The sequence below is a fragment of the Typopeltis vanoorti genome, chromosome 2 (genome assembly GCF_054136105.1).
Source record: "Typopeltis vanoorti isolate ZY-2024b chromosome 2, IOZ_Tvanoo_1.0, whole genome shotgun sequence".
NCBI classification, from domain to species: Eukaryota; Metazoa; Arthropoda; class Arachnida; order Uropygi; family Thelyphonidae; genus Typopeltis; species Typopeltis vanoorti.
The window spans coordinates 182,472,177-182,499,217 of NC_143550.1; the positions used below are offsets into that span (position 1 = coordinate 182,472,177).

The 27,041-nt window shown below is 37.8% G+C and overlaps 1 protein-coding gene across 1 annotated transcript in view; it reads right to left on the reverse strand.

Moving 5' to 3' along the window:
• LOC150109712 (vesicle-fusing ATPase 2-like) overlaps positions 1-27,041 on the reverse strand; it is a 408,246-nt gene that overhangs the window by 139,017 nt on the left and 242,188 nt on the right. The window contains exon 11 of the mRNA XM_090403040.1: positions 2,145-2,310. Coding sequence (XP_090259166.1) covers positions 2,145-2,310 — 166 coding nt within the window. The remainder of the gene's footprint in view (positions 1-2,144; positions 2,311-27,041) is intronic.

The window sequence follows — 27,041 nt, forward strand, 5'->3', positions numbered from 1 at the left end:
ATATGCCTTTTCCAGAAATACAAGACTTAAGTGCAGATCACAATCATGCTTTCTGAACTATAAGTCATAAAGTGAAAATGTGATCTCGACAACCTCCATTTGCCTTTGTTCTCCAAGTTTCTCAGCTCCTCTTCATGAATACTTGCATAAATCTTACTAAGAACACTTAATACAGAAATTTTTAGGGCAACTGTCGACTTACTGCTAGGAACCTTAGAACTAGGATGATCCCATCTATCCCAATGGTTTTAACAGGCCTTTAAGGCCCACAACCTTCCAAGCATGCTTGGATTTCCTAACCGAAATACGAGGATAGAATGGTCACTCCTATGCCTCAAGGTATTCTTGGCTGTATCCCTGTGTGTTCACATGGCTGGTTTGCCTGCTTGCGGGATGAAAAACCCCAGATAATCTGGCGGAAAAAACCCTACTGCCCACGCTCAAGACCGGTTAACTTGGCTATGGCTGAAGAAGATCCTTCAGCTCCTCACGTCTCCGATGGGAATCGAACCTAGGACACTCCTTCCCCAGGCATATGGTTGCAAAGCGCAAAGCCAGTAGGCTAACCGCGCGGACAGAACTAGGATGATGGTCACTTCCAATTTCAAATCCTCTGTACACCCTTGTATCCTTAACCAGCATGATATCACTGTCAACAATGACATAGTCAATGAAGCTTTTCTTATGTCTTTTCTCCATGTGACTTTGTACACATCATTATGTTGGAACATCATGTTAGTAACAACTAGTCCATGTCCTGAGCAGAAATCCAGTAGATAGCCTTGCCACTTTGTCAAATTTTTTCCCGAAATATTTCTATATGCCTGGTGGGATTCATTTCTTACTCTGTTGAAAAAAGTGTTGAACAATGAAAAAAGTGGTCCAACAAGAACCACTTTTTTCATTTTCTTACTGGTTTAATGACTTAAAAAATTTCTCCACTTTTCTCTTAGGAGAATGTTCTGTGGGACCACAGGCACAAATCAGTTTCATTGTCCATTTCCCCATTTTGAAGTCTGCTGACATAACTTTGCTTGAAAAAATCAAATAGTTTCTTTTCATGTTTGATATTGAATGCTATTACTACTCCTTTGTTTCCTTGATTGTTATTTCCCAAATATAACATTCTATAATTATTTAGTGAGATCTCAGTTTTGTTAGTATGGTACCGAAATGGTAAACTTTCCATTCTAATTCCTTTAAAGCAGGGGTCGGCAATGTTTTCAAACTCGCGGGCCACGTTCAACTTTTATTTTTAACAATCAGGCTGCAAGCGTTTAATTAAGTGAAAATAGTGAGTGAAAAAAAAAATTAATTATCAATTTTTATTATATCAATCTTGAAAAACACAGTTGACTCACAGTTGCACAGCGATATCATGAAGTATAGATGTAAAATTATTTTTAATTTATTATTCATATTATAAAATGTATTATTTAAATAACTGAACATACGAGCCACGTGCCATATAAGCATGGTCAACCTTTTATGGGCCACCAAAAATGCAAGTTTGGGCCACATATGCCAGTTGCCGACTCCTGCTTTAAAGCATCGAGGTCTCATCCTTTTTCCAAGAACAGCTTTTCTTTACCAGTTCTTGACATATATGAACAGCATATAACTGCATAACACTGTTACAGGATCTATTGCATTTTGCTCCAGTGTAGCATGTTATAACACAGGGAAACCTCCAGCATGGCACAATAAAAGATCCCTATTTCATCAGCATTGTACTGTAGATAACATCAGTATTAAAATTTTGAAGCAAGATTATGTAATTTTTCTGTGGTAGAAGTTGTTAGTAGCTGGCTCAGTTAAACAGCTTTGTGTCTCAAAAAACTATGCAAATTCTTGATATATTCTCATTTTGTTTTGTTCTTCTGGACTTGTCACAATAAAACTGCTGCCTCAATAACTGGTGGACCAATTAAGCAGAATGTGCTGTATTTCAAAATTTGCAATTATGTGCTAAATTACATATTTATACTCTAATTTTAGGAATAAACTTCCTAACTTTTATGTGGCAAGGCAGTGTAAATAACACCTCAATAATTAATTACAATCAAAATGATGCAAAACAGAAACTCACTATATTATACTGTAATAAGAACATGACAAAGCTTGAACAATGTAAAAATTCCTACCTATTTCCATTTGTACCTCTAGTCGACCAGGCCTCATCAAGGCTTCATCAATCATATCTCTCCTGTTGGTCATACCAATAACCAGTATGTTATTAAGAGACTCAACTCCATCTATTTTAGCTAGTAACTGATTTACCACAGTATCATGAACGCCTGTATTTCCAGCCTGCAACAATGTAAAACAAGATTGTAAATAACGGTGAAGCAGTTGTAGTGTGATTTTAACAAAACTGTACAATAGTGAACATATTAACCTTAACAAATTATCTGAACATTCATATTTAAAAAAAATAAATAATAATAATAAATAATTCTGAAAGAAAATAAGTACAAAAATTAAACTCAAACTTTACCTAATGTGCTCCACTGTTTCCAATAAGTTAATTCGCTTAGGCATGGACTCTACCAACAGAGAACATATTTTTCTGGATCTCAAAAGCATATTTTATGATGGATTGTATTAAGTTATCCTTTGTATTGCAATTTAATTTTCTAAGTCTCTTTTTCACTATGGCCAACAAATTTTCTATAGGGTAAATGTCAGGAGAGTTACCTACCCTGATATTTACCCTATAGAAATTGGATGTTGTGATTTTTGAGGAACTCTTTCACTTTTTTTGAAGTGTGGCATGGAATGAGATCCTATACTGGAAGATGAATTCTTGTTTTTTTTATGTATTGGTCACTTTTTTATCATACCATCAACAGGCACAAGTGATCCTGGACCATCATGCGCAAAACAACCTGAAAACATCTTTTTAGCTGGGCATTTAGGAGCTTGTTGATGGTGGGTGGGAGAAGTCTTCTCAGATGCTGATTTGCGAACATAGGGTACTCGCTCTCCTTGGACAAAGAAATGGCTCTCATCCAAGAATATGAATCTTCCACTTCTCAACAGTCCAATCTTTGTACACTTTGGCCCAATGTAGCATCTTTTTCTGCATAGCCTTTGACAACAGTTGTTTCTTTTTTTTTTTTTTTGGTATGTGGGCAGTCTTCCCTGCTTTCAACAATCTTCAACAGACTGTCATGTCAGAAACATTAATCCTTCTAGCTGCCAAGTCTCTATTTACATCTACAGCAGACAATCTTGGATCCATTTTGCATTTCCTAACTAGTAAATGATCTGAAGTAAGTGTAGTTTTTCATTTTTGCCTGTATTTTCTTTTACTGTCAGTTGAAAGGGTAACTATTTCCCTAAACCCTTTTAAAATTCCAATTACAGTACCCAAACCAACAGCACACTCATTGGCAATTTGCTTTTGAGTCATGGACTGGTGCTGAGAAAGCGTATATATTTTTGAATGCTTTCTTGGAGATGTATCCATTTTATAGCTACACAAATTAATGAATAAAATACTACAAATGTCAACTTGTTTACACTATTAAAAATAATGCACAACACTATTAATAAAGAACACAGAGACAGTTAAAACAAACATCACTCAACCAGAATAGTGAACTAAAACAAAAACTGAAAATAGTAAACCGAAACCAAAACTAAAAACTTGATGAAAATTTTGCTTGTTTGGAATAATTTATTCGCTACTGTGTGTGTGTAGCGAACAAATGTATGTGTGTGTGCATATATATATATATATTACCATAATTGACTGAGTCAGCATTTCTCAAGGTTAAATACGAGGTGGTATCAAAAAGTTTCGAGACTAGGTTTGTAACACTCCAACAGATGGCAGCACAAGGCTGCACGAACAGTCACAGGGAGCACCTACCTTCATAAGTCAGTGTGCCAAAAGACATCATCCTGTGTACATCGGGAGCTGTGCAACCGATGCTATTCTGACCGCCTGCATTACCACATCTGCGATTTCATCATGGACAGCAAGTTAGAACAAAGAGCAAACGTGAAATTCACATTTGAAAAAACGTGAAATTCGAATATCATTACCGGTGACGAAACTTGGGTGTATGCGTACGACCCTGAAATGAACCAACAGTCTTTACAGCGGAAGAGCCCATCATCTTCACGACTGAAAAAGGCGAGGCAGGTTTGCAGCTCGACCAAGTGCATGCTCATCGTCTTTTTCGACATTCGCGGCATTGTGCATTGAGAATTCATCCTCAGGAGCCAGACTGTCAATAGCGAGTTCTACTGTCAGGTTTTAAGGCATCTGAGGGAGGACATTAGGCGAAAGTGACCAGATCTGTGGCGTGTGAAAAACTGGATGCTCTACGATGACAATGCACCCTGTCACTGAGCTCTCCTCACACGTGAGTTTCTCACCAGAAACAACATGATCTCACTTCCTCACCCACCCTACTCACCAGATTTGGATCCTGCAGACTTTGCCCTCTTCCTGAAGATGAAGATCCAGCTCAAAGGTCACAGTTTTAACACCATTGGGGAGATCCAGCACGAATCACAGAAGGTGCTTGACATGCTTCGAAAAGAAGACTTCCAGGACACATTCCAGAAGTGGCAAGAATGCTGGGAGCGCTGTATTGATATGCAAGGTGATAGTGTGTAAATGTCGATAAATAAAGTAATTTCTCGTAAACAGAGCTAGTCTGGAAACTTTTTGATACTACCTCGTATATTACTAAATCACTTAAGGAATTGACAACGTAGATAAGAATATAAATTAAATTACACTTTAATAAATATTTCCGATATTTCAGCAACGTCACGTCACCATCTTCAAAAGGAACTTACAAAAAAGGCACATGCATGTAGGCACTACAACAGAGTAACTGAGAATGAAGTGATGAAGCTATTGTTCTCCTAAAAGTCCCGATAGTGACCCCTAGCGGGCTAAGTAGGTGTTCTTGGCTGTTGGGCTGAAAGTCTGTTGATGCAAACCTCACAAATTTGGGGCAGTCTCATACAACCAAATTTGTTGAGGTTAGGAAAGTTTCTTAGGGCTGAGGCTGATTCCATAAATAGTCTTTCGAATTTATATTTGCTATGGTGTATTACTGTAGCTTTCTTCCAACGTGTTCTGTGGCATGAATCCAGAGCATGGTCTGCAAGACCAGAGTGGCTGTACTTGTGAAAACGGATGCAGTCCTTGTGTTCCGAAATTCTGATATTCACTGTCCTGCCTGTTTGGCCAAAATAACAGTAGCTTGAAGCCTGAAGCACTCAACGTGCTTTCATATGGCCACAACTTCGCCATTGCTCACAGAAAAATACCTAGTGAGGATATTATGATCCAGATTGAACGTGGAATCTGCCACCTTCCGAATCAAATCGCCAATAGTGTAAGACTGGATGTAGCTTGTGTCCTCTCCAAAGCAAGACCACCAAAAAACCAACATATCCAACAAGGAATATAAAGTTCTGCAGGAAATGAGGAATAATAAAGAAATAGTTATCACCAAAGCGAATAAGGGAAATGCAACTATAGTACTTAATCAAAAGGACTACACAGGTAAGCTTAATGTTCTTCTATTAGATCGGGCTACTTACCTCGCTATCGAATACAATCTGACCAACTCACAAATCAGAAAACTTCACAGGCTCCTTAAGAAAGTCACTTCTTGGCCTGTAGACGTGACCAACAGATTAAAGCTGTTTAACTCTATACCCCCCCCCCCTGTATTTATGGACTCCCAAAAATACATAAAGAAAATGTGCCATTACATTCCATAGTGGATAGCATTGATTACCCACATACAAATTAGCTAAACATTTGGCCAAAGCACTCACACACTATACTAGCAAAACACCATCACACATAAAAAACTCAGCCCACTTCAAAGCCAGCATAGAAAATCTTACACTCCAACATACTGATATAATGGTCAGCTTTGATGTCTCATTCTTATTCACAAATGTCCCACTCAAGGAAACTTTAGAGCTAATCCAAGCTAAATTTTCTCCCGATATCTCAGCCATATTTCAGTTCACAATGAACTCAGGCTATTTCATTTGGCAGGGAAAATTCTACAAACAAATAGAGGGGACAGCCATGAGTTCACTACTCTCTCCACCCTTGGCCAATTTCTTTATAGAGACCTTTAAAGAAAAAGCCTTAGCCTCTGCCCCACAAAAACCAACCACACGGCTTCGCTACGCTGATGATGTGATCGCTAATTGGCCACATGGCTCTGATACACTGCTCTCCTTCTTAACACACTTAAACAATCAACACCCCAGAATCAAGTTCAACCTGGAAAAAGAGGAAAACAACAGTCTCCCTTTCCTAGACACACTAGTCACCCACCAGCCTGATGGAACCTTGGTTATCTCAGTTTATAGAAAACCCACCCATACAGGCAGGTACATTCACCAACAATTCCCCCCTCACAACAATATGGAGTGGTGAAAACACTATACAACAGGGCTAAACTAATCTGTTCTAACGACAAGTCCCTAAACACTGAACTAAATCACATCCTCAACACTTTCTCAGCCAATGACTACCCCCCCCCCAAAAAAAAATCCCCCAAGAATTACTCTAAATCCATCATCATTCCCTACATCTGAGGCACCTTAGAAAAAATTACCAAAATCTTAAAAAAACATGACTCGACCTCCTGTTACAGACCATACAGAAAATTGGCATCCCTTATCTGCTCCACTAAAGACCAACCACTTCCCCCAGACCTACCTGGTGTATACCAGGTCCCTTGCAGCTGTAAACTGTCTTACTTTGGCCAAACAGGCAGGACAGTGAATATCAAAATTTCAGAACACATGGACTACATCCATTTTCACAAGTACAGCCAGTCTGGTCTTGCTGACCATGCGTTGGATACATGCCACAGAACATGGTGGAAGAAAGCTACAGTAACACACCGTAGCAAATATAAATTCAAAAGACTATTTATGGAATCAGCCTCAGCCCTAAGAAACTCTCCTAACCTCAACAAATTTGGTTGTATGAGACTGTCCCAAATTTGGGAGGCTTACATCAGCAGACCTTCAGCCCAATGGCCAAGAACACCTACTTAGCCTGCTAGGGGGCACCATCGGGACTTTTAAGAGAACAATAACTTCATTCTCAGTTACCGTGTTGTAGTTCCTACGTGCATGTGCCTTTTTTGTAAGTTCCTTTTGAAGATGGCAACGCGACGTTGCCGAAATATCGGAAATATTTATTAAAGTGTAATTTAATTTATATTCTTATCTACATTATCAATTACTTAAGTGATTTAGTAATGCATAACTAACGTATAAGCCTGTCTAAGAGAATCACCTCGTATATATAGATACATACATCCTGGAAATACGCAGAAAAACATGAGGGTTGGTGAAATGACAATGACTATTTAAAAAGCAAATTTATACCTTACCATAGCATTTTATAACTGCTGATGTTCTTCGGTTGGAAAAACCTGGGTTTGAATCCTGTCTATGATGGAAAGAACCTTTATAAGAGCTTTTCAAGTGAAAGTGAGTAGTCAATCTCATATGAAGGTAGCAGGGTTTTCCCACCTGGAAACTTGGGCTTTTCATCATGCATACAGGCAAACTAGATAGGAGAATACTCAATTCAGAGCATAGGGCTAACCACCTTATCCTGGAATTTACGGTTACGAAATCCAAGAATATCTTGGATAGCTGTGGGTGCTTTCCCCATAGAGGCGAAACTTTCCTCACCTTCCATAACATGAAAAATTCCATCTACTGAAATTCTCTATAACTCTTTGAGAAATTTGTAAGTCTCAATCATATCACCCCTTTTCTCCTGTTTGCTAGTATTTGCAGTGCACAAATTCTCAATGTCTTTATAATCAAGTATTCCACAATCCTAATATCATTTTTGACACTATCCTTTGCACTCCCCCTCCTCCACTGTATCAAAATCACGGCAGGAAATTGTGACCAACTCAAGAATGCTGGGTTCAGCAATATGGTATGGGTTGCTGGATGAGGCAAATATCGAGAGTGCATGGGAAGCATTTGTAATATACGTAAATGATACAACATCAGAATGTGCCCTGAGAGTTTGCAGAATAAATAAGGTAGAAGTGAAATGGATGTGTAATCTTATCAAGCAAGAGATTCCTATGAAAACGATGATGTGGAAGGTATACCGTGTGCATAAGAATGATGTCAGTTATGAAAATTATAAGCAGGAGGCCATCACAATGGTTTTAAGGAAAAGAAACTGGCTCTGCCAGCTAAAGATAACACCAACCCCAAAGAATTCTATTAGGCTGCAAGTAAAAGAAAGAATGAATTTGAAAGAATAACTGTACTGAATGTAGATGGTGTGAGGGTGATAGATGCAGAAGAGGCTGTTCAACAAATGAGTGCATCAAAAAGTTATCAACCTACTGTATTGAGCTCACTGCTATATCTTCACTGGATGAAGAAACTCAGGTGTTGCACAAACCGAATAACAATTTAATGGGATATCAGTACGGATGCTAAAAGAGTATTCAGCTGAACAGGCTATTTCTTTGACCAAATTACATAATTTGAGTCTCAGAAGAGGGATGAATCCACAGGAGTGGAAAAAATGTATGGTAATCCCATTGCACAAGGGTGATGCAAAGATCGATGTATCCAACTATCGATCAATTAGTATCTCAGGAGTGGTGGTGAAGATTTTAGAAAAATTAGTGAGGGCTCACATTCAGAAATGGGTTGACAGTGAATCACTACTTTGCAATTAGCGACTTGGGTTTACTAAGGGAGGGTCATGTTTAACAACTTACATTCTATAATAATGTTACCAATGAGGTAGACAAGGGGAATGGATACACCACAATATCTTTGGATTTTGGCAAGGCTTTTGATAGAATTCAGCATGGAGGACCGTTGCATAAATTAGAGAATATGGGAACAGATTATAAAATATTAACATTGATAAGAGGATGGCTGAGTGACAGATATCAAAAGGTGGTATATGGGGATGTGTTTGAAAGATTTAAGGTAACCGGTGGCAAACCACAAGGATCAGCTCTTGGTCCACTGTTATTCAATTTTTACATTAGGAAGGATTTGACAAGCAACATACAGCTATTTGCTGCTGATGCAAAGATAGGCAGAGTAATCTGTAAAGCAGCTGATATGAAGTATACTTGCAGAATGATTTGAACAGGTTGGAATTGTGGGCATGAGAAAATGGATGTGAGTTTAATGCAAGTAAATATAAAGTCATGCACTTTGGTGTGATTAGATCTCCAATGTCGCATTATATTGATGGGATTATGCTAGAAGAAACTGACTGAGCTAGGAATCTTAGAGTTTTAGTAGACAGGAAGTTGAAGTTCATGGGTCATATAGCAAAAATTTTATATACAACTCAGAGAATACTTGCAATGGTGAAATGAACCTTGACATGTAAAGATAAGGAAGTCATTTTGCCTCTTTATAAAGAAGTGATAAGACTTCACTTGGACTATTGCCTGCATGTCTGTTGTCCTGGTTTCTGTGGCAATTCTGATGCAGTTGAAGGAGTGCAAAGTAGAGAATTAAGTAGAGATTCAAAAATGATATCAGGATTGTGGAATACTGATAATGAAGATAGAGTGAGAATTTGTAGACTGCAGACACTAGCAGAGGAGAAAGATGGGTGATATGATTGAGACCGACAAACTATAAAAGGGTGATACATATTTAAGTTGATGGAAATTTTCATTTTACGGAGGGTGGGTAAAGGATTAGAGGGCATTCAATGGAAGCTGAGAATGAATGCTGCAAAGAAGGGGGGGGGGGGGGAATCTAGATTGTTCTCTTATAGAGTGGTGTGCGATTGTAATAGACTGCCATTGGATATGACAGCTGGTGGATGGGTGTGTGTGTGTGTGTGTGTGTGTGTGTGTGTGGAATGTGGACTTCCTCAATGAATCCCTAATTCCCTGGAGGTTTCCCTTAATAATAATAACAATTATGCTCTATTGCACATACCATTGATTTACCCACATGCAAACTAACACTTAACCAACGTGCTCACCTAATATTAATATACTGGCAACTTCCAGTTAAACAAGGCCTTGTTTTTGAGGGAACCAAGGCAACCAGTGAAAAGTCAGCTACTGAAACAAATCTTAAAACACACCCCAACTCAACATCGCCAGAGTTCAAGATTGGTACGATCAACATAAGAAGCCTCAATGGCAAAGAAATGGAGCTAGCTGAGGAATTAAATAAGTACCAGATCAACATAATAGGGGTGACTGAAACAAAAAAGACCAAAACTGGTGAGATCTTTCTGAGCAAAAAATACAAAATGTTATATTCACGCAATGACAATCAAGGAAAAGAAGGAGAAGCCATAGTATTCAACACAAAATATGAAGCTAATCTTCTTGAATGGCAGGCACTCTCAAGCTGAGTGATGTGGGCAAATATTCAGAATGGGGAACTGGACAACGAGACTTATTTGTGCCTATGGTCCCACAGAAGGTTTGACTAAGGTAGAAGTGGAGGAATTTTTTTGAGGCTTTAGAGAAAAACTGACACAATAAAAAAGGAAAGTTGGTCCTTGTTGGGGATCTAAATAGCAGAGTAGGAAATGATTGTCAGGCATACAAAAATATATTGGAGAAAAGAGCAAAGCTAATAATAATGGCAAATACTTGTTGGATTTCTGCTCAGGACATTGAGTGGTTATTACTAACACAATGTTCAAACATAAAAATGTGCACAAATTCACATGGAGAGAAGAGACAAGGAATAAGAAATGTCTCATTAACTATGTTATTGTTGATAGTGATGTTTTCTCCCTGGTGCAGGACACCAGATTATACAGAGGATTTGAAATTGGAAGTGATCACTAATTAGTCTTGAGCAGGATAAAATCGAATGTCATATTGTAAAGAACAACATGTAAGAAAACGTTTTAAAGCAAATAAAAGTTGAACAGCTTTCAGATATGAACTGTAGAAATACACAAACATTACTCAAGAAAAAAAAGAAAGCATTTGAGAACAGGAACAAACTTTGGAGATTCAATGGCAAGCCTTGAAGAAAACCCTGATTGATTCAGCCAGAGAAGCATGTGGGGAGGTTGTCTGCAAGGATAGAAATATCAGAACTCAATGGTGGAGACGGGAAGTAAAAGAAGACAGCATATCAAAGGTTACTATCAGATAACTCAGCTTGTGCTCTAAGGGAATACAGAGACAAATGTAAGAAAGCTAAACAGTCTGTAAAACGAGCTAAACAAAAGTCATTGTAAGACTTTGGTAAGAACATAGAAAATAAATATCAAAAATGTGGCAAGATATTCTGAAGGCTGTTGAAGAGGCTCAGAAATGGAAAAGAGAATGCTGTAAAAGGAATTAGAGATGATAAAGGTGATATGAAAACTGGCAAAAAATATATCCATGAAGTATGGAGTAGTTACTTCAAAAAATTGCTAAATGAAACAAGCAGTGATAGCACAGTGGTAAAAAACACTCAAAAGGCATGCAGTCAAGAATACATATCCATACTTGAAGTAGAAAAAGCCATCAAAGGCTTGAACTGTGGAAAGGCAACTGGAGTAGATGATATTCGACCAGAAATGTTCAAGTATGGAGATATAAAATTCTTACAGCGGCTGCACTGCATTTCAGAAGTCTTGGACAGATGGATGAATTTCAGATGACTGGAGTAGAGCTCTTACTGTATCCATATATAAAAAGGGAAATAACACTGAATGAGAGAAATTATAGAAGTATTTCTCTACTGAGTGTTCCTGGTAAAATTTACACAAATATACTTGAGAAATGGTTGAGAAGGATTGTGGAAGAAAAGCTTGGTGAAGAACAAGAGGGATTCAGGCCAAATAGAGGCTGTCAACTTGGGAATTCATGGGAATATAACAAAGATCTGTATTTAAGTTTTGTATATCTAGAAAAGACATATGACAATTGCCAAGAGAGAAGCTATTCAATGCACTACAGTTATATGGTATCAATGGGAAATTATATAAAGCAATGCTTAGTTTTTATTTGAGTTGTAAGTCAGCAGTTAGAACTGAAGGAAGTACAGGAAGATGGTTTAATGTTAAATCTGGTGTGAGACAAGGATGTACATTATCCCCTCTGTTATTCATTATCTATATGGATCACATTATGAAGGAAAGTGATATTAAAAATTATATCAGAATTAGAGATGTTAATGTCAGCTTTTTGCTGTATCCAGATGATGTTATACTTTTAAATAATTCCACTACAAGTCTTCAAGATTCCCTGACTAAATTGAATAACTGTTGTAATAGATATGGTATGAAGGTCAGCATTTAAAAGACAAAAATAATGAAAATAGGCAGAATCACTGAAAATATCAACTGCATTGCGAATGGAGAACCTATAGTACTAGTGAAACATTTCAGCTACTTGGGCACGATTTTTAGTGAATATGGTAAATTAAATATGGAAATAGACAACAGAATCAACAAAGCTGGTATGGTAGGAAGTCAACCGAATAAATTTATATGGAACAAGAGAGAAATTAGTCAAAACACTAAATTAGCTGTATACAAGACAGTGTTCAAATGAGTTTTAACTTATGGATCTAAGAACTGGATCAGAAGTAAAACACTTGACCAAAGACTAGAGACTGCAGATATGAGAGTCCTGAGAAAGATTAGAGACCTGAACAGATTTTCATCAATGGCAATATCCTATTAAAAACAAGGATATTAGGAAAGAACTTGACATTGTCAGCATCCAAGAATGCATTAGCAGAGCTAATGCATTCTTGGATGGTCACTTAAAGAGAATGGGCAAGGAATTTTACCTAAACAAGTTGTCTCTGCCAGGTTGGCAGGAAAAAGACCCAGATGAAGACCAAGATATAGGTAGATTGAAATGGTACAAAGTGCCTTAGAAGACAGTAATATAAGATCTGATAATAATCGAGTCTCGTGACGGGTAACAGACTGATTTTGAGGAAAATTGTAGATAGTTAGCATTGATGTAAATTTTTCATGTAGTACTATCATATCCTGTATCCTCCTTGAGGGTACATGGCAGGAATTTGATGATGATGGATACAACAGCTGGTGTTAGAATGTTGCCTTCCTCAAAGAGACCCTAACTCCCTTAATCCCTGGAGTTTTCTCTCATCATCATCAAATTCCTGACATGTACCCTCAAGGGGTGTACAGGATATGATAGTACTACATGAAAAATTTACATCATTACTAACTTCCTACAATTTTCTTCCAAATCAGCCTGTTACTTGTCACAAAACTGAATAGCTTCTCTTGGCACCTTGTCATATGTCTTTTCCAGATCGACAAAACTTAAACACAGATCTTTGTTATATTACCATGCTTTCTCAACTATTTGTCGTAAAGTGAAGATCTGTCCCTGACAGCCTCTATTTGGCCTGAATCCAGCTTGTTCTTCACCAAGCTTTTCTTCCACAATTCTTCTCAACCGTTTTTCAAGTATACTTGCATAAATCTTGCCAAGAACACTCGGTAGGGAAATACCTCTTATAATTCTCACATTCAGTTTTATTTCCCTTTTTATATAAGGGTACTATGAGAGCTCTACTCCAATCATCGGGAATTCGTCCCTTTGTCCAGGCTTTCTGAACTATGCAGTGCAGCCAGTGTAAGACTTTTATACCATCATACTTCAGCATTTCTGGTCGAATATCATCTACTCCTGCTGCCTTTCCACATTTCAAGTCTTTGATAGCCTTTTCTGCTTCAAGTATGGATATGTATTCATGACTGCATGCGCCTGGTCAGTGTTTTTTACCACTGTGCTGTCATCACTGCTTGTTTCATATAGCAGTTTTTCAAAGTAATTACTCCATACTTCAAGGATATCTTTTTCTCCCATTTTCATGTCACCTTTATCATCTCTAACTCCTTTTACAGCACTCTTTCCTCCATTCCTAAGCTTCTTCAACAACCTCCAGAATATTTTGCCACCTTCTTGATATTTATTTTGTATTCTTGCCAAAGTCTTCCCATGACTCTTGTTTAGCTAGGTTTTACACAGTGTTTGGCGTTCTTGCATTTGTCTCTATATTCTCTAAGAGCACAAGCTGACTTATTTGACAGGAACTTTTGATATGCTTTCTTCTTTTATTTCACTGCCTCTTTAACTTCCTGTGTCCACCATGAGTTCTGATTTTTCTATCCTTGCAGACAACCTCACCAGATGCCTCTCTGATTGAATCAATCAGGGTTTTCTTCAAGGCTTGCCACTGAATCCTCAAGGTTTAGTTTCTGTTCTCAAACTCTCTCACTTTTTCTTCAATAATCATTGTGTATTTTAATCTACAGTTCACATCTGAGAGCTGCTCAACTTTTATTCGCTTTAAAACTTTCTTATATGTTATTCTTTTCAATATGAAATTCAATTTTATCCTGCTCAAGATTAAATAGCAATCACTTCCAATCTCAAATCCTCTGTATACTTTGGTGTCCTGCACCAGGGAGAAAACATCACTCTCAACAATGGCATAGTCAATGAGACTTTTCTTATTCCTTGCCTCTTCTCTCCATGTGAATTTGTGCACATTTTTATGTTGGAACATTGTGTTAGTAATAACCAGGCCATGTTCTGAGCAGAAATCCAACAGGTATTTGCCATTATTATTAGCTTTGCTCTTTTCTCCAAATTTTGAGTTGGGGTCAGATTTGTTCCAGTAGCTGACTTTTCGCTGTTCGCCCTGGTTCCCTGGTGAAAACAATGAAGGCCTTGTTTAACCGACCAACATGAAATTTTGTCATGTTGTACCATCATTTTGTATATTGGTTTAAGCCAATAAGGATACAATTTGATCGGCTAAATCCCAAATTGCCAGCCCATCCTCGTTCATTCAGTATCTAGGTAGATACCCAACAGGGTACACCACGAGAAGGTGAGGATTGGACATTAGGTCAGAATCTCTGGTCGGTTCTCTGCATTCCTTTAAAGGCTATGTGGAGGTCTCCTCTCAGGTATACAGCTTTGACCCTTAAGCACCCTGGAGGTTTCTTTTAATAATAACAATTATGCTCTATTGCAGATATCATTGATTTTATATCTGCAAACTAGCAAAACACTAACCCAAAGTACTCACCTAATATATTGGCAACACCTCACACATTAAAAACTCTGCCTGCTTTAAGATAAGTATAGAAAACCTCACACTTCAACATGCTGATGTAATGGTTCTTATTTAGGTCACCTCTTTATTCACTAATGTTCTTATGAAGGATAGCTTGGAAACTATTGAAGCAAAAATTTCCACCCAATACCTTGGTCTTCTTATAAGTTCATTATAAATTCAGTCTACTTTGTTTGCCAAGGGAAATTCTACAAACATGTATGATGAAGAGCCATTTAGTTTATCCCCCCCCCCTCCCACACCACCACCACCAGTCACTGATGAACTACTTCTTGGAATTCTTTGAAAATAAAGCCTCAACCTCTGCCCACACTAGAACCTAAATGTTGGCAATGCTATGTTGATGATGTGTTCTCCATTTGGACACATGGCTCTGATTATTACCAAGTACCCCCTTATCAAAATAATAAATAAATAAAGTATATTTCATTGTAAATGTCTATTTTATTTGAAGTTATATGTTCATGTAAACAAAATATATGATTTATTTTTAGTAGAAAAAAATTTGGAATAGGTTCCTCTTCATTTCCCATTTCACATCAACGAAAATCCACATTTCAAGTAATTCATATCATATGAAGATTTTTCATCTTCTTCCTAGTTGGTTCTCTAGAGATGTCAGATGACACAGTTTCTGGTTCAATTTCATTTGATCCAGATACAAAATCAACATTTTCTTGTTGCTTACAGCTACTTTTATTTGCTATATTACGCTCTTTTGTGCATTTTATAAATCCAATGACGCATACTTAAGAATTTGAAAGCTAAAAAAATTACCGTATTTACTCGAATATAACTCTCACTTTTTTCTCAAAATTAAAGCTAAAAAAATCGTGGTGCGAGATATATGCAGGGATTTTTGGAAACTAAAGTTTTCAGAAAAAAACTGAAAATGGTGTGACTTACCAAGAAGCTCCTATTCACTATTGCTACTTTTGGCATCGAGAATGGTTTCCTTATGTGCATTGTCAAAGTCATCTACCCAAATAGCTCCATCTTCTTTCCCATTATTTCAAGCAAAAATTTATACGACTTGAGACACCTAATGAACAATCCTTCACAAATGACTAATGAGAAGTAAAAGCATAGCACGAAACAGACAGCAAAGGTAGGCTAGTAGAAATAGAGCAGCTAAAAAGAAGTGCATGATTGGCGAGTTTTAGTTGAGTTGAAATGCTATTCTCTTCAACCGAATTCCATAATATCTGATTCCACTATTTTTGTTGAGAAATATATTGCTCAGACTGCAAATGTCTCTGTACCTTATTCAGTGATACAATAAAACTACTTGTTTTTCTCGAGTCTTCGGTATAGTGACGCTGTTGGGGAGGGCGTGTTGTTTACTGGAGGGAGCGAGTTACTATCTCCAGGACGTAAACATCATGGCGATAGTAACTCGCAATTTGAGTAGGAGAATTCATACATAATATATAATTTATTGAGAAATATATATGTTTAAAATAATTATTTTTTCTTAATAATGATTCCATGTGTTAATGATGCATAGCCGAAAATTGCCACATATCCCCTGAAGACCTTTCGCATACCACACTTTGAGAAACACTGCTGTAGAGAATCCTGCATGTCCATATGGCTGTGCATCATCCAAAAACCTATGATCCTATTATTACTAATAATAATATAACATGAATCAATACAGAAACACCAGCATGTAAAGAAATGGAAAAATATGCATGCAATAATTCACATCTGAATTACTGTGCTCTTTCCTGGGTTTCTTAGGGATGAGAAAGCAGTGGAGAGGATTCAGAGGTGAGTGATCAAGTTGGTGAGTGGCCTGTGGAATGTTCCCTATGATGATAGATTGAAGGTGTGTGGAATGCGGAAGTTGGTTGATAGGGAAAAAAAAGAGGGGATATGATAGAACATTTAAGTTGCTTAAAGGGTTTTATAAGATAGATTCAGGGAAAATGTTTCAGCACTTGGCTAGAGGGACCAGAACAAGAGGTCATCTCTGGAAGTTGAATAAAGGAGCAGTTAGTAAGGGTGCGAGGACTAAATTTTTTGCTTGGAAAGTTGTGAATGAGTGGAATGGGTTACCAGAGTCAGTTGTGAGTGTTTTTGTCTGTTAATGGGTTCAAGGAGAAGTATGATAGATTGGTTCTCCCATGATGAGGCTTCGAACTCCATTGGAGTCCGAATAATATTCAGGAAAAGCTAAAGAAATAATACAGAATAAATACTAGTATTGGATAACTAATTATACACAAATGGAAGATGATTTATGCAATAAAAAATAAAAATAATTAGTAATCACGATATGTAAACTTGTTGAAAAGAGCAGAAGAAATAAAATATCTGACTATTGAATGGTATGTAGTAGAGGGAAGAATAGATTTGTACAAAAGTGATGAATTGCATTTGAATGGTTCTGGAGTGAGGGAAATGGAAAAATTGTTGCTAGAAGGAAGTGCAGCGAGTGATGTGAGAGTAAAATTGATGAGATTGAAGCACTTGTTGAAAGAAATAATAGTAGTGTGAAAAATGAAAAGAGAATGGAAATGCAATAGGAACAGAAAAATGGAGGGGAGTTAATGTGGATAGGGAGATAGCATACGGAAAGTGATAGTAGTAGTAGTAGTGAATGTGCGTAGAGGGATAATCTGGAATGGAATGGATTGGGATATGAGCAGGACAGTTGAGACTGAGGAGATATATGGGACAAGTGGTGATAAAGGTAACTGGGCTAGGGAAGGTGTGGTGAGAAAATCATAACCAACAGGTGGCTGGGGAAGAACAGGTTACAGAACTGTTCTTGAAAGTTTTTTCACTTGGTTATAAATTAATTAAAGATGCCAAGAAATTATATTTTTGTTTAATTCTTTATCAGAGTGTAAACAAACAAAGTTTGCATGTGAAGTATCTTCAAGACTAGGCTACTTGTAAATAGAGGCTAATGACTTCATATTAATTGCCTTAGTATCCCATAATGCAAAAATTTATACACACCCAAGAGGGATGTTAGAAATTTATTTTGCACTTGGTTAGACTATAATAAATTTAGTTTAATCCTTTATCCAAGTGCAAGCAAACAAAGTTTGCACCTGAAAATATCTTCAGGACTGAGACAAAGCAAACAACCCAAGAGGGATGTTTGCTTTGCATTATGGAATACTAAGGCAATTAATGTGAAGTCCCCAACCCGAATATAATTTCTTCGCATCTTTAATTTAATATGGTTTAGATCTAAAAGTGAACTGCTGCATTTATTTACAAATGCTAAATGCATCAGAAATAAGAGAGATGAAATTGTTTCAGTGATTGAGTTTATTTGTGCAAAAATTGTTGGAATAAAAACATAGTTGAATGAGGTTATCCTGATGTGATTAGATATGGTAGGATACAATGTTTTTCACGAGGATAGGAAGGACAAGAAGCAAAGGGGAGTGTCACTGATGATAGCAAGGGAATTATGTCCACATCAATTAAACATAAAAGAGCTAATGGTTGGCTATGAGGCAGTGTGGCATGAGGTGAAGGGTGACAGGAAGAGATATTTAGTTGGATGTTACTAAAGAATGTGGTGATGGATTAGTGAACAAGGAGAGGATGAGCATTATGGGTGATTTTAATTATGGCAGTATAGATTAAAATGGGGGTAAGGGATAATTTTCTTTACCCTGGGAATTATTCCAGGGTAAAGATATGCGCAATACATCTCTATTACAGAGACTTAGCCTCTTCTTTACCAAGACTGCACTGCGTGGCAAAGAGTTGCATCCATCCAGAGGTGCACCCGTTTTCACAGAACAGTGTGGATCTAGATTGGAAAGTCGAAAAATATTTACAGAAAGTTAAAGAAGAACATTCCATGAACATGCCAAAAATGAGAAAGTACAATATGGTGCTGGATGGTAAGACCCCCGGGCCTGAAGGCATCCAACATGCAGCTGGGTAAGAACAGAGGGCTTCCACAAGTAGAACTAGTTTTTATGATGTGTCCAAGTCAAACCCGGAAGGAAGCTTGGTCACGGATGTTGCTGGTTGGAAAAGGGAAGCTCCCTGTTTCACAAGAAATCACAGGATTGGAACTTGGAATGTTAGAAGTATGAACCAAGGTAAACTGGAAATAATAAATATGGAAATAAAGAGAAAAAGCTGGATATATTAGGAATAAGTGAACTTAGATGGACAGAAATGGGCCACTTTCACTCAGGAGACTATATGGTGTATTACTCAGGACATGACAAGTCGCAAAAATGGAGTATCTTTCTTACTCAGGAAAAAGATGGCTACTTATATATTAGGTTAATCCAGTGAGTGACAGAATCATTTCTCTCAGAGTGAGTGGACATCCAATGAATATGACCATCATTCAGGTTTATGCACCCACTACAGAGGCACCAGAAGAAGACTTTGAAGAATTTTATGACACATTACAAGAAGTGATAGATGCAACACCAAAGGGAGATTTGTGGCTACTTATCAGAGATTGGAATGCAAAAGGGGGAGACACTGAAGAACAAGGAATAAGGTCGTTTTGGTTTAGGTATTCGTAACACTGCAGGGAAGAGACTAGTTGAGTTTTCTGCAGAGAATTCTTTGTTTGTTGCTAACACCTGCTTTAAACAGCACAGAAGAAGATTGTACACATGGATATCACCTGATGGACAATATAGAAATCTAATTGATTTCTATATTGTCTATCTATACTATATACTTGGACAAAGAAGATGGAAAAGTGCAATTCAGTCTGTGGAACAGACCATGAATTATTAGTGGCTATGTGAGACTACGGAAACTGAAAACAACACAAATGTCGATCAGATATGATCTTGGAAATATACCAGTTGAATACAATATTAGCATACAGAACAGATTCAACACACTCAATTTGTGTGAAAGAGAACCAGATGAACTATGGGAAGAGATTAAAAATATAATTAAAATGGAAGCAAAGAAGAATATTCCAACAGTTTGCAAGAAGAAGTTTAAATGGTTGTCAAAAGATGCCATCAAAACTGCTAAGGAAAGAAGGAAAATGAAGGCCACAGGAAATTTGCAGAAGTACGGCATTTGAATGCAGAGTTTCAACGACAAGCTATGAGTGACAAGGAAAAATTCTTTAACCAAGAGTGCCAAGGTGACAATATTGAAAAGTAAACACAAAGGATATCTTACAGAAGCTGCAGACATCAAAGAAAGATGGAAAGACTATATCAAAGCCCTTTACAGAAAGGACTCCAAAATTACTGAGAAACTTGAAGAGCAGGATTATACACAGGAGCCAGTACCACTGGAGAGTGAAGTGAGATGGGCACTGCAACAGCTATCTGGTAAGAAAGCACCAGGAGGAGATGGAATACCTATTGAGCTGCTCAAAGCCCTGGGAGAAGAGGCAGTTAAAATTTTAACAGCTCTATGTCAGCGAATTTGGATCACAACTACATGGCCTAGGGAATGGGAAAAAATCAGTTTATATACCTTTATTGAAGAAAGGCGATGCAAGAGAGTGCAAAAATTACAGAACTATAGCACTGATTTCTCATGTTAGTAAAGTCTTACTTAAGATCATTCAAAAAAGACTGGAACCATTCATGAAGAGAGAAATGCCAGATGAACAGGCAGAATTTCGAAAAGGCAGAGGAACAAGAGGTCAAATCGCCAATGTGAGATGGATAATAGAAAGAGCGCAGGAATATCACAAGAATGTCTACCTTTGTTTTCTTGACTACAGCAAGGCTTCTGACTCTGTAGATCATGTGAAACTGTGGAATGTGTTAAGAACAATGGGAGTCCAAGATCTACTGTCTGAACAGATCTTGGAGAAACTGAGTATTTCACAGTAGGTAAAGGGGTGCGACAAGGATGTATTTTATCTCCGTACCTGTTTAACTTGTACAGCAAACAAATTTTAAGAATGGCAGGGCTGGAGGAGTCTTCAGTTGGAATTAGAATTGGTGGAAAAAATATTAATAATTTGAGGTATGCAGAGGATACCACCTTGCTGGCAGAATGCAAAGAAGATTTGGAGGAACTTATGAAAGTTAAAGAAAAAAGTGCTAAATATGGTCTTAAACTTAACCTCAAAAAGACAAAAGTTATGGCAACATGTGAACTTAATGATTTTGAAGTAGAAGGGGAGAAAATGGAAGCAGTTAACTATTTTGTGCTCCTAGGATCCCGAATTGATAAAAATAGTTATTGTACTGAAGAAGTTAGAAGATTATTACTTGGAAAGAAAGCAATGACAAATTTAAGCAAGATCTTTAAAGATATTAGCCTTGCAACAAAAATCAGAATTGTGAAAGCAATGGTATTCCCTGAGGTACTGTATGGATGTGAAAGTTGGACCCTGAGAAAGAGTGAAAGAAGGAAGATGGATGCATTTGAATTATGGGTTTGGAGATGCTTACTAAGAATATCATAGACTGCAAAGCAAACCAATAAATCAGTGATAGACAGAATAAAGCCAGATTGCTCCCTCGAAGCTATGATCATCAAGCAAAAATTGTCATACTTCAGACATATTATGAGAGCAAAGGACAGTCTGGAGAAGATGATGATGCTTGCTAAAGTTGATGGAAGCAGGAGAAGAGGAAGACCAAGAATTAGATGGGTGGATGGAGTTAAAGAAGCAATTGGAGTGCACTTGGAAGTTCTGAAGGACATAGTCAGGGACAGATCGGAATGGAGAGTGTATGTTCGTGGAGTCTCCAAGAGTCGGAAACGACTCGATGGACCATAGATTAGAATGAAGAGATAGCATTTGGTAATAAGGAAAATGAATTTCTTGAGAGACAGCTATCTTAAGTAGTATGTAAAGGAGGGCACACGATAATCAAGTTTTAGATCTGATCATTTCATCAAAGATATGATTATGAGTGAGGTTTCACATTCCCTCCATTTTGTGAAAATGATTATAAAGAGATCATATGGGTTGTGATTAGCCATATGAAGACTTCTGTGAGGAAAGGATATATGTGGAATTATAGGGCTGGTGATTATGAGAAGCTTAGGAGAAAGTTTGGAGTTATAGCATGGAACAAAGACTTAAGCAGGAAAGAAATATATGCTGCTTAAGAACTGACAAAGAGATACTTAACAGTAACAACGTGTGAATATATTCCGAAGGTCAAAAGACTGAATAAGGTGAGTGTCAAATGGATGAATGAGAGGATTAAGTATGAAACCTGGATGAAGGAACTTTGGAGGCATCACAAAATGAATAATGATGATAATCAGTTGAATTAAGAGTTTGCAAAAGCTTTTGATAGACTATCACAAGATAAGTTACTAAATAAACTGAAAAGGATGGGACTAGATAACAGACTTCTGAGCTGGATCAGTGACTGGCTGTCATATAAGCATCAGAAAGTTATTACACATGGGAATTCAGTATCCTCAGTCACTAATGGTGTGGCACAGGGGTCTATATTGGGGGGGGGCACTGTGTTGTTCAATTTGTATATTTTGGTTATATGCAACTGGTTGCAGATGATGGGAAAAAATAGGGAGAGCAATGCAAAGTCAAGCAGGAGGAGCTCAATAAATTGTATGAGTGGACAACAGTATGGAACTGTCAGTTCGATGTTGCCAAGTATACACTTTGCAATACACGTCAAAGTATACATGCCAAGGTCCTCTGCAATGATGCAGAAGACTTTGACGTGCAGAAATAAAAAGGTTATGATTCATTGTATAAGGCCTTCATCAGGCCTCATATGGATTATTGTGCACAGATATGGTCACCAGGTTTTCATGGTGATGGGAATATGTTAGAAAAGGTCCAGAATAGATTCACAAAGGTGGTCTTTGGAATGTGAAGTACAAAGACAGATTGAAAGAACGTAAATTGCAAAATCTTGTGAATAGGAGGAGAGATATGATTGAGATATATAAGATGGTCAAGGGTTGTTGTGATGCAGGTTAACATAGAAAAAATTTTTCATGGGGGGGGGGGGGACATCCCTGGAAACAGCATAAAGAGAGCGTGAGCAAAGAAGTGAGGCACAGGTTCTTTACATTTAGAATGGTTTGTGAGTAGAATGCATCGACTGAGTGGGTTATGAATGCATCACATTAAATCATTTTAAGGCATGGCTGGATGAGCTTTGTGTGTGATGTGTGTACCTCCAACAATGAGTCTTTGACTACATAGAGGTTAGATGCTAATAATAATGTTAATGGCTGAAACATTAGATTAGTAACTGCTGCAGAAAACATAAGCTAGGTATTCAGTGAGATGAAATCTCACTGAATACCTAATATCACTGGTTTCATCATCAGAGTGAAATCAGAAGCTCAAATGTAGTGAATGAAACAAGAGAAGACTTACTGGTGAGTGAGAAAGAGGTATATGAGGAGTTAAGTAAGCTAGATGTCAACAAGAATTTGACATATCACCACATCTTCCAAGTAGTCAGCATCAGCTTTGGCCTACCTGTTTAACAAGATTCTTGCAACAGCACAAGTCCCAAAGGAATGGATGGAAGACAAGGAAATTCTTCCACTTTGTAAAGATAATGATAAGGATAAGGTTACAAATTATAAGCTGATCTTTATATCTGGAGTTGTAATTAAGGTATTGAAGAGGTTGGTGAGAGCTAGGATACAAAAGTGGGTTGACAACAATGGTATTCTTCATGCCTGTCAGCATGGGTTTGTTAAAGGAAGATCGACTTTGGAAAAGCTTTTGATACATTGCGACAGCACATGTTGGTAACTCAACAGGAGCAGATGGGATATGATGATAGATTAGTGAGTTGGAAAAGTAACTGGGTTCTCAGATAGATATCAACAAGTTGTGTAAGGGGTGAAGTATCTAGAAGAGGAAAGTCATTAATGGTGTGCTACAGAGGATATGTTTTAGGACCATTGTTATTTGATTTGTATATTAATGACATTGGGATGGGTTTAACTAGTGATAGAGAACTGTTTGCAAATGATGCAAAACTGTGGAGAGTGAAGAGGAATCAAACATATGTTGTGGCCTTATAGAAAGTCTTGAATACTGCATGGAACTGTCAGTTTGATGTTGCAAAGTTAAGGTTCTGAAATTTGGTAGGTGACAATGGGATGCAAAATATACACTTGGTGGGGAAATTTTGAAGAAGGCTGAAGAGACAAGAGACCTGTGAGTGGTGGTTTGCAAGGACCTGAAGTCTAGAGTTCACATTGCACAAGTTGTGAAGTCATTACATCAGATTATGATAGAAGTTATAGACCCATTATATAAGGTCTTGATCAGGTATCATATGAATTATTATGCACAGATTTGGTCTCTTGGTTTTCATGGTGATGAAGATATATTAGAAAGGATCCAGAAAAGATTGACCAAGAAGGTAACTGGTTTCTGGAATGTAGGATATGAAGGCAAATTGAGGGAATACAATTTGCAAACCCTGTTAATAGGAGGAAGAGAGAGAGAAAATGGAGACATTTAAGTTGCTAGAGGGTTGTTAATGGGTTAATGTGGAAGAAGTTTTACACAGAATGGGAGAAGGGATAGAACAAGGGGACATTCGTGGAAACTGTATAAGGACAGTGTGAGCAATGGAAGGAAGATAGGAAATTCTTCCATTTCGTAAAGGGGGTGATAGGGCTAATGTTACAAATTATAGGGTGCTTATTATATCTGGAATTGTAATTAAGGTATTGGTGAGCAGAGGCTTAAGGAGCAAGTTTATTACATTGAGCGGTTGTTGGGTGCAATGCAGTGCCTGACAATGTGGTGAAGGTGGATACACTAAATAAATTTAATAATAATTACACAAAGGGATGCTTAAGGGTCAAAGCTGTATAACTGAGAGAAGAACTCCACGTAGCCTTTAAAGGAATGCGGAGAACCGACCAGAGCTTCTGACCTAATGTCCAATCCTCACCTTCTCATGGGGCACCCTGTTGGGTATCTATCTGGATAATGAACGAACAAGGATGGGCTGGCAATTTGGGATTTAGCCGACCAAACTGTATCCTTATTGGCTTAAACCAAAATACAAAATGATGGTACAACATGACAAAATTTCATGCCGGCTGGGGCATCGGCCAGTTAAACAAGCCCTCCGTTGTTTTTGCTGGGGAACCAGGGCGAACAGCGAAAAGACAGCTACTGGAACAAATCTGAAAATACACCCCAACATCACCAGAGTTAAAGATCGGTACTATCAACATAAGAAGCCTGAATGGCAAAGAAATGGCACTAGCTGAGGAATTAGATAAGTACCAGATCGACATAATAGGGGTGACTGAAACAAAAAAGACAAAAGTTGGCGAGATCTTTCTGAGCAATAAATACAAAATATTATATTCAGGCAATGACAATCAAGGAAAAGAAGGAGTAGCCATAGTATTTCAACACAAAATAGGAGGCTAATCTTCTTGAATGGCAGGCAGTCTCAAGTAGAGTAATGTGGGCAAATATGAGAATGGGGAACTGGACAACGAGACTTATTTGTACCTATGATCCCACAGAAGGTTCTACTAAGGTAAAAGTGGAGGAATTTTTTGAGGCATAAGCAACTGACACAATGTAAAAAGAAAAGTTGGTCCTTGTTGGAGATCAAAATAGCAGAGTAGAAAATGATTGTCAGACATACAAAAATATTTTGGGAAAATTTGGAGAAAAGAGCAAAGCTAATAATAATGGCAAATATCTGTTGGATTTCTGCTCAGGACATGGACTGGTTATTACTAACATTATTACTTATTATTTACTTACATTGGTAGCACGTGGCGGTGAATTTGAGCTGTGCAGAAGAAAGTGATTTTTAATCGGTGAATAGTCCGTTTTTTTCCCGTTTTTATACGTTTTTGAGTGCTGAATTGTTTCTCTGAATACGAGTGTACTTCAGTGGTTGTTTTTCGGAAGTTAGTTGCTGTCGCGATATAATATATGTTGGTACCGTCAGAATCGAACGCGTAACGGTGGAAGACAAAACGAAGCTAAGTTACTTTGTATTTAGTTATATTTCATTTTATTTAATTATATTAGTACTTAAATGTTCTGATGTTTGTACTTTTTTCCCCTCTTATTTATTAATTGAATAATTATTAAGGATTACGCTACTCGGCAGTAAGGAATGATGGTGGATTCAGCAGCAGTCGCAAGTGACGTAACGCCAAGTCCTCCGCCATTTAAGAACTCGATTATTAGCAATATCATAAGGGACTTTGTGGCATGCAGTACTTGCGGCATGTATGCTTCTAAGGAATTACATATGTGGTTTGTTAAAGAGAGTGGAGAGCGTATGTGCGCAAAATGCAGGCAGTTGGAGGAAATAACTACATTAGATATATCGATATCCGACTTTGTTGCTCCAGGAACGGAGAATGAATGTAGGAAGACGAGTAGTATGATAGGAGAGAATGAGAAAATAATGGTTGATAGTGTGGAAGGTGTGAGTGACTGTGGAAGTTTAGGAGATGGTTTTGTTTGGGAGAGTGAATTTAGATTAAGAGTGACTGACCTGCAGCGGGAGATAGATGAGTTGAAAGAGGAGGTGGAATGTCTAGTGAATGAGAGCAGAAGTATGAAAGATAAGATTAGGAGAATGGAAGAGATGAATGCAAGGCGAATCAGAGTAGGAGAGAGAGAGAATTTAAGGAGTATGAGTGAGAGGTATGGGGGTGCTAGAAGAGGAGAGATTGGAAACAGTAGAAGAGAAGGAATGAGAGAGAGGTATGGGAATGCTAGCAGACGAGAGGATGAAAACAGTAGGAGAGACGGAATGAGAGAGAGATATGGAAGTGCTAGAAGAGGAGAGAATGGAAACGGTAGGAGAGATGGAATGAGAGAGAGGTATGGGAATGCTAGAAGACGAGCGGATGGAAACAGTAGTAGGAGAGACAGAATGAGAGAGGGATATGGAAGTGCTAGAAGTGGAGAAAATGGAAACAGTAGGAGAGAGGGAATGAGAGAGATGTATGGGAGTGCTAGAAGAGGAGAGAATGGA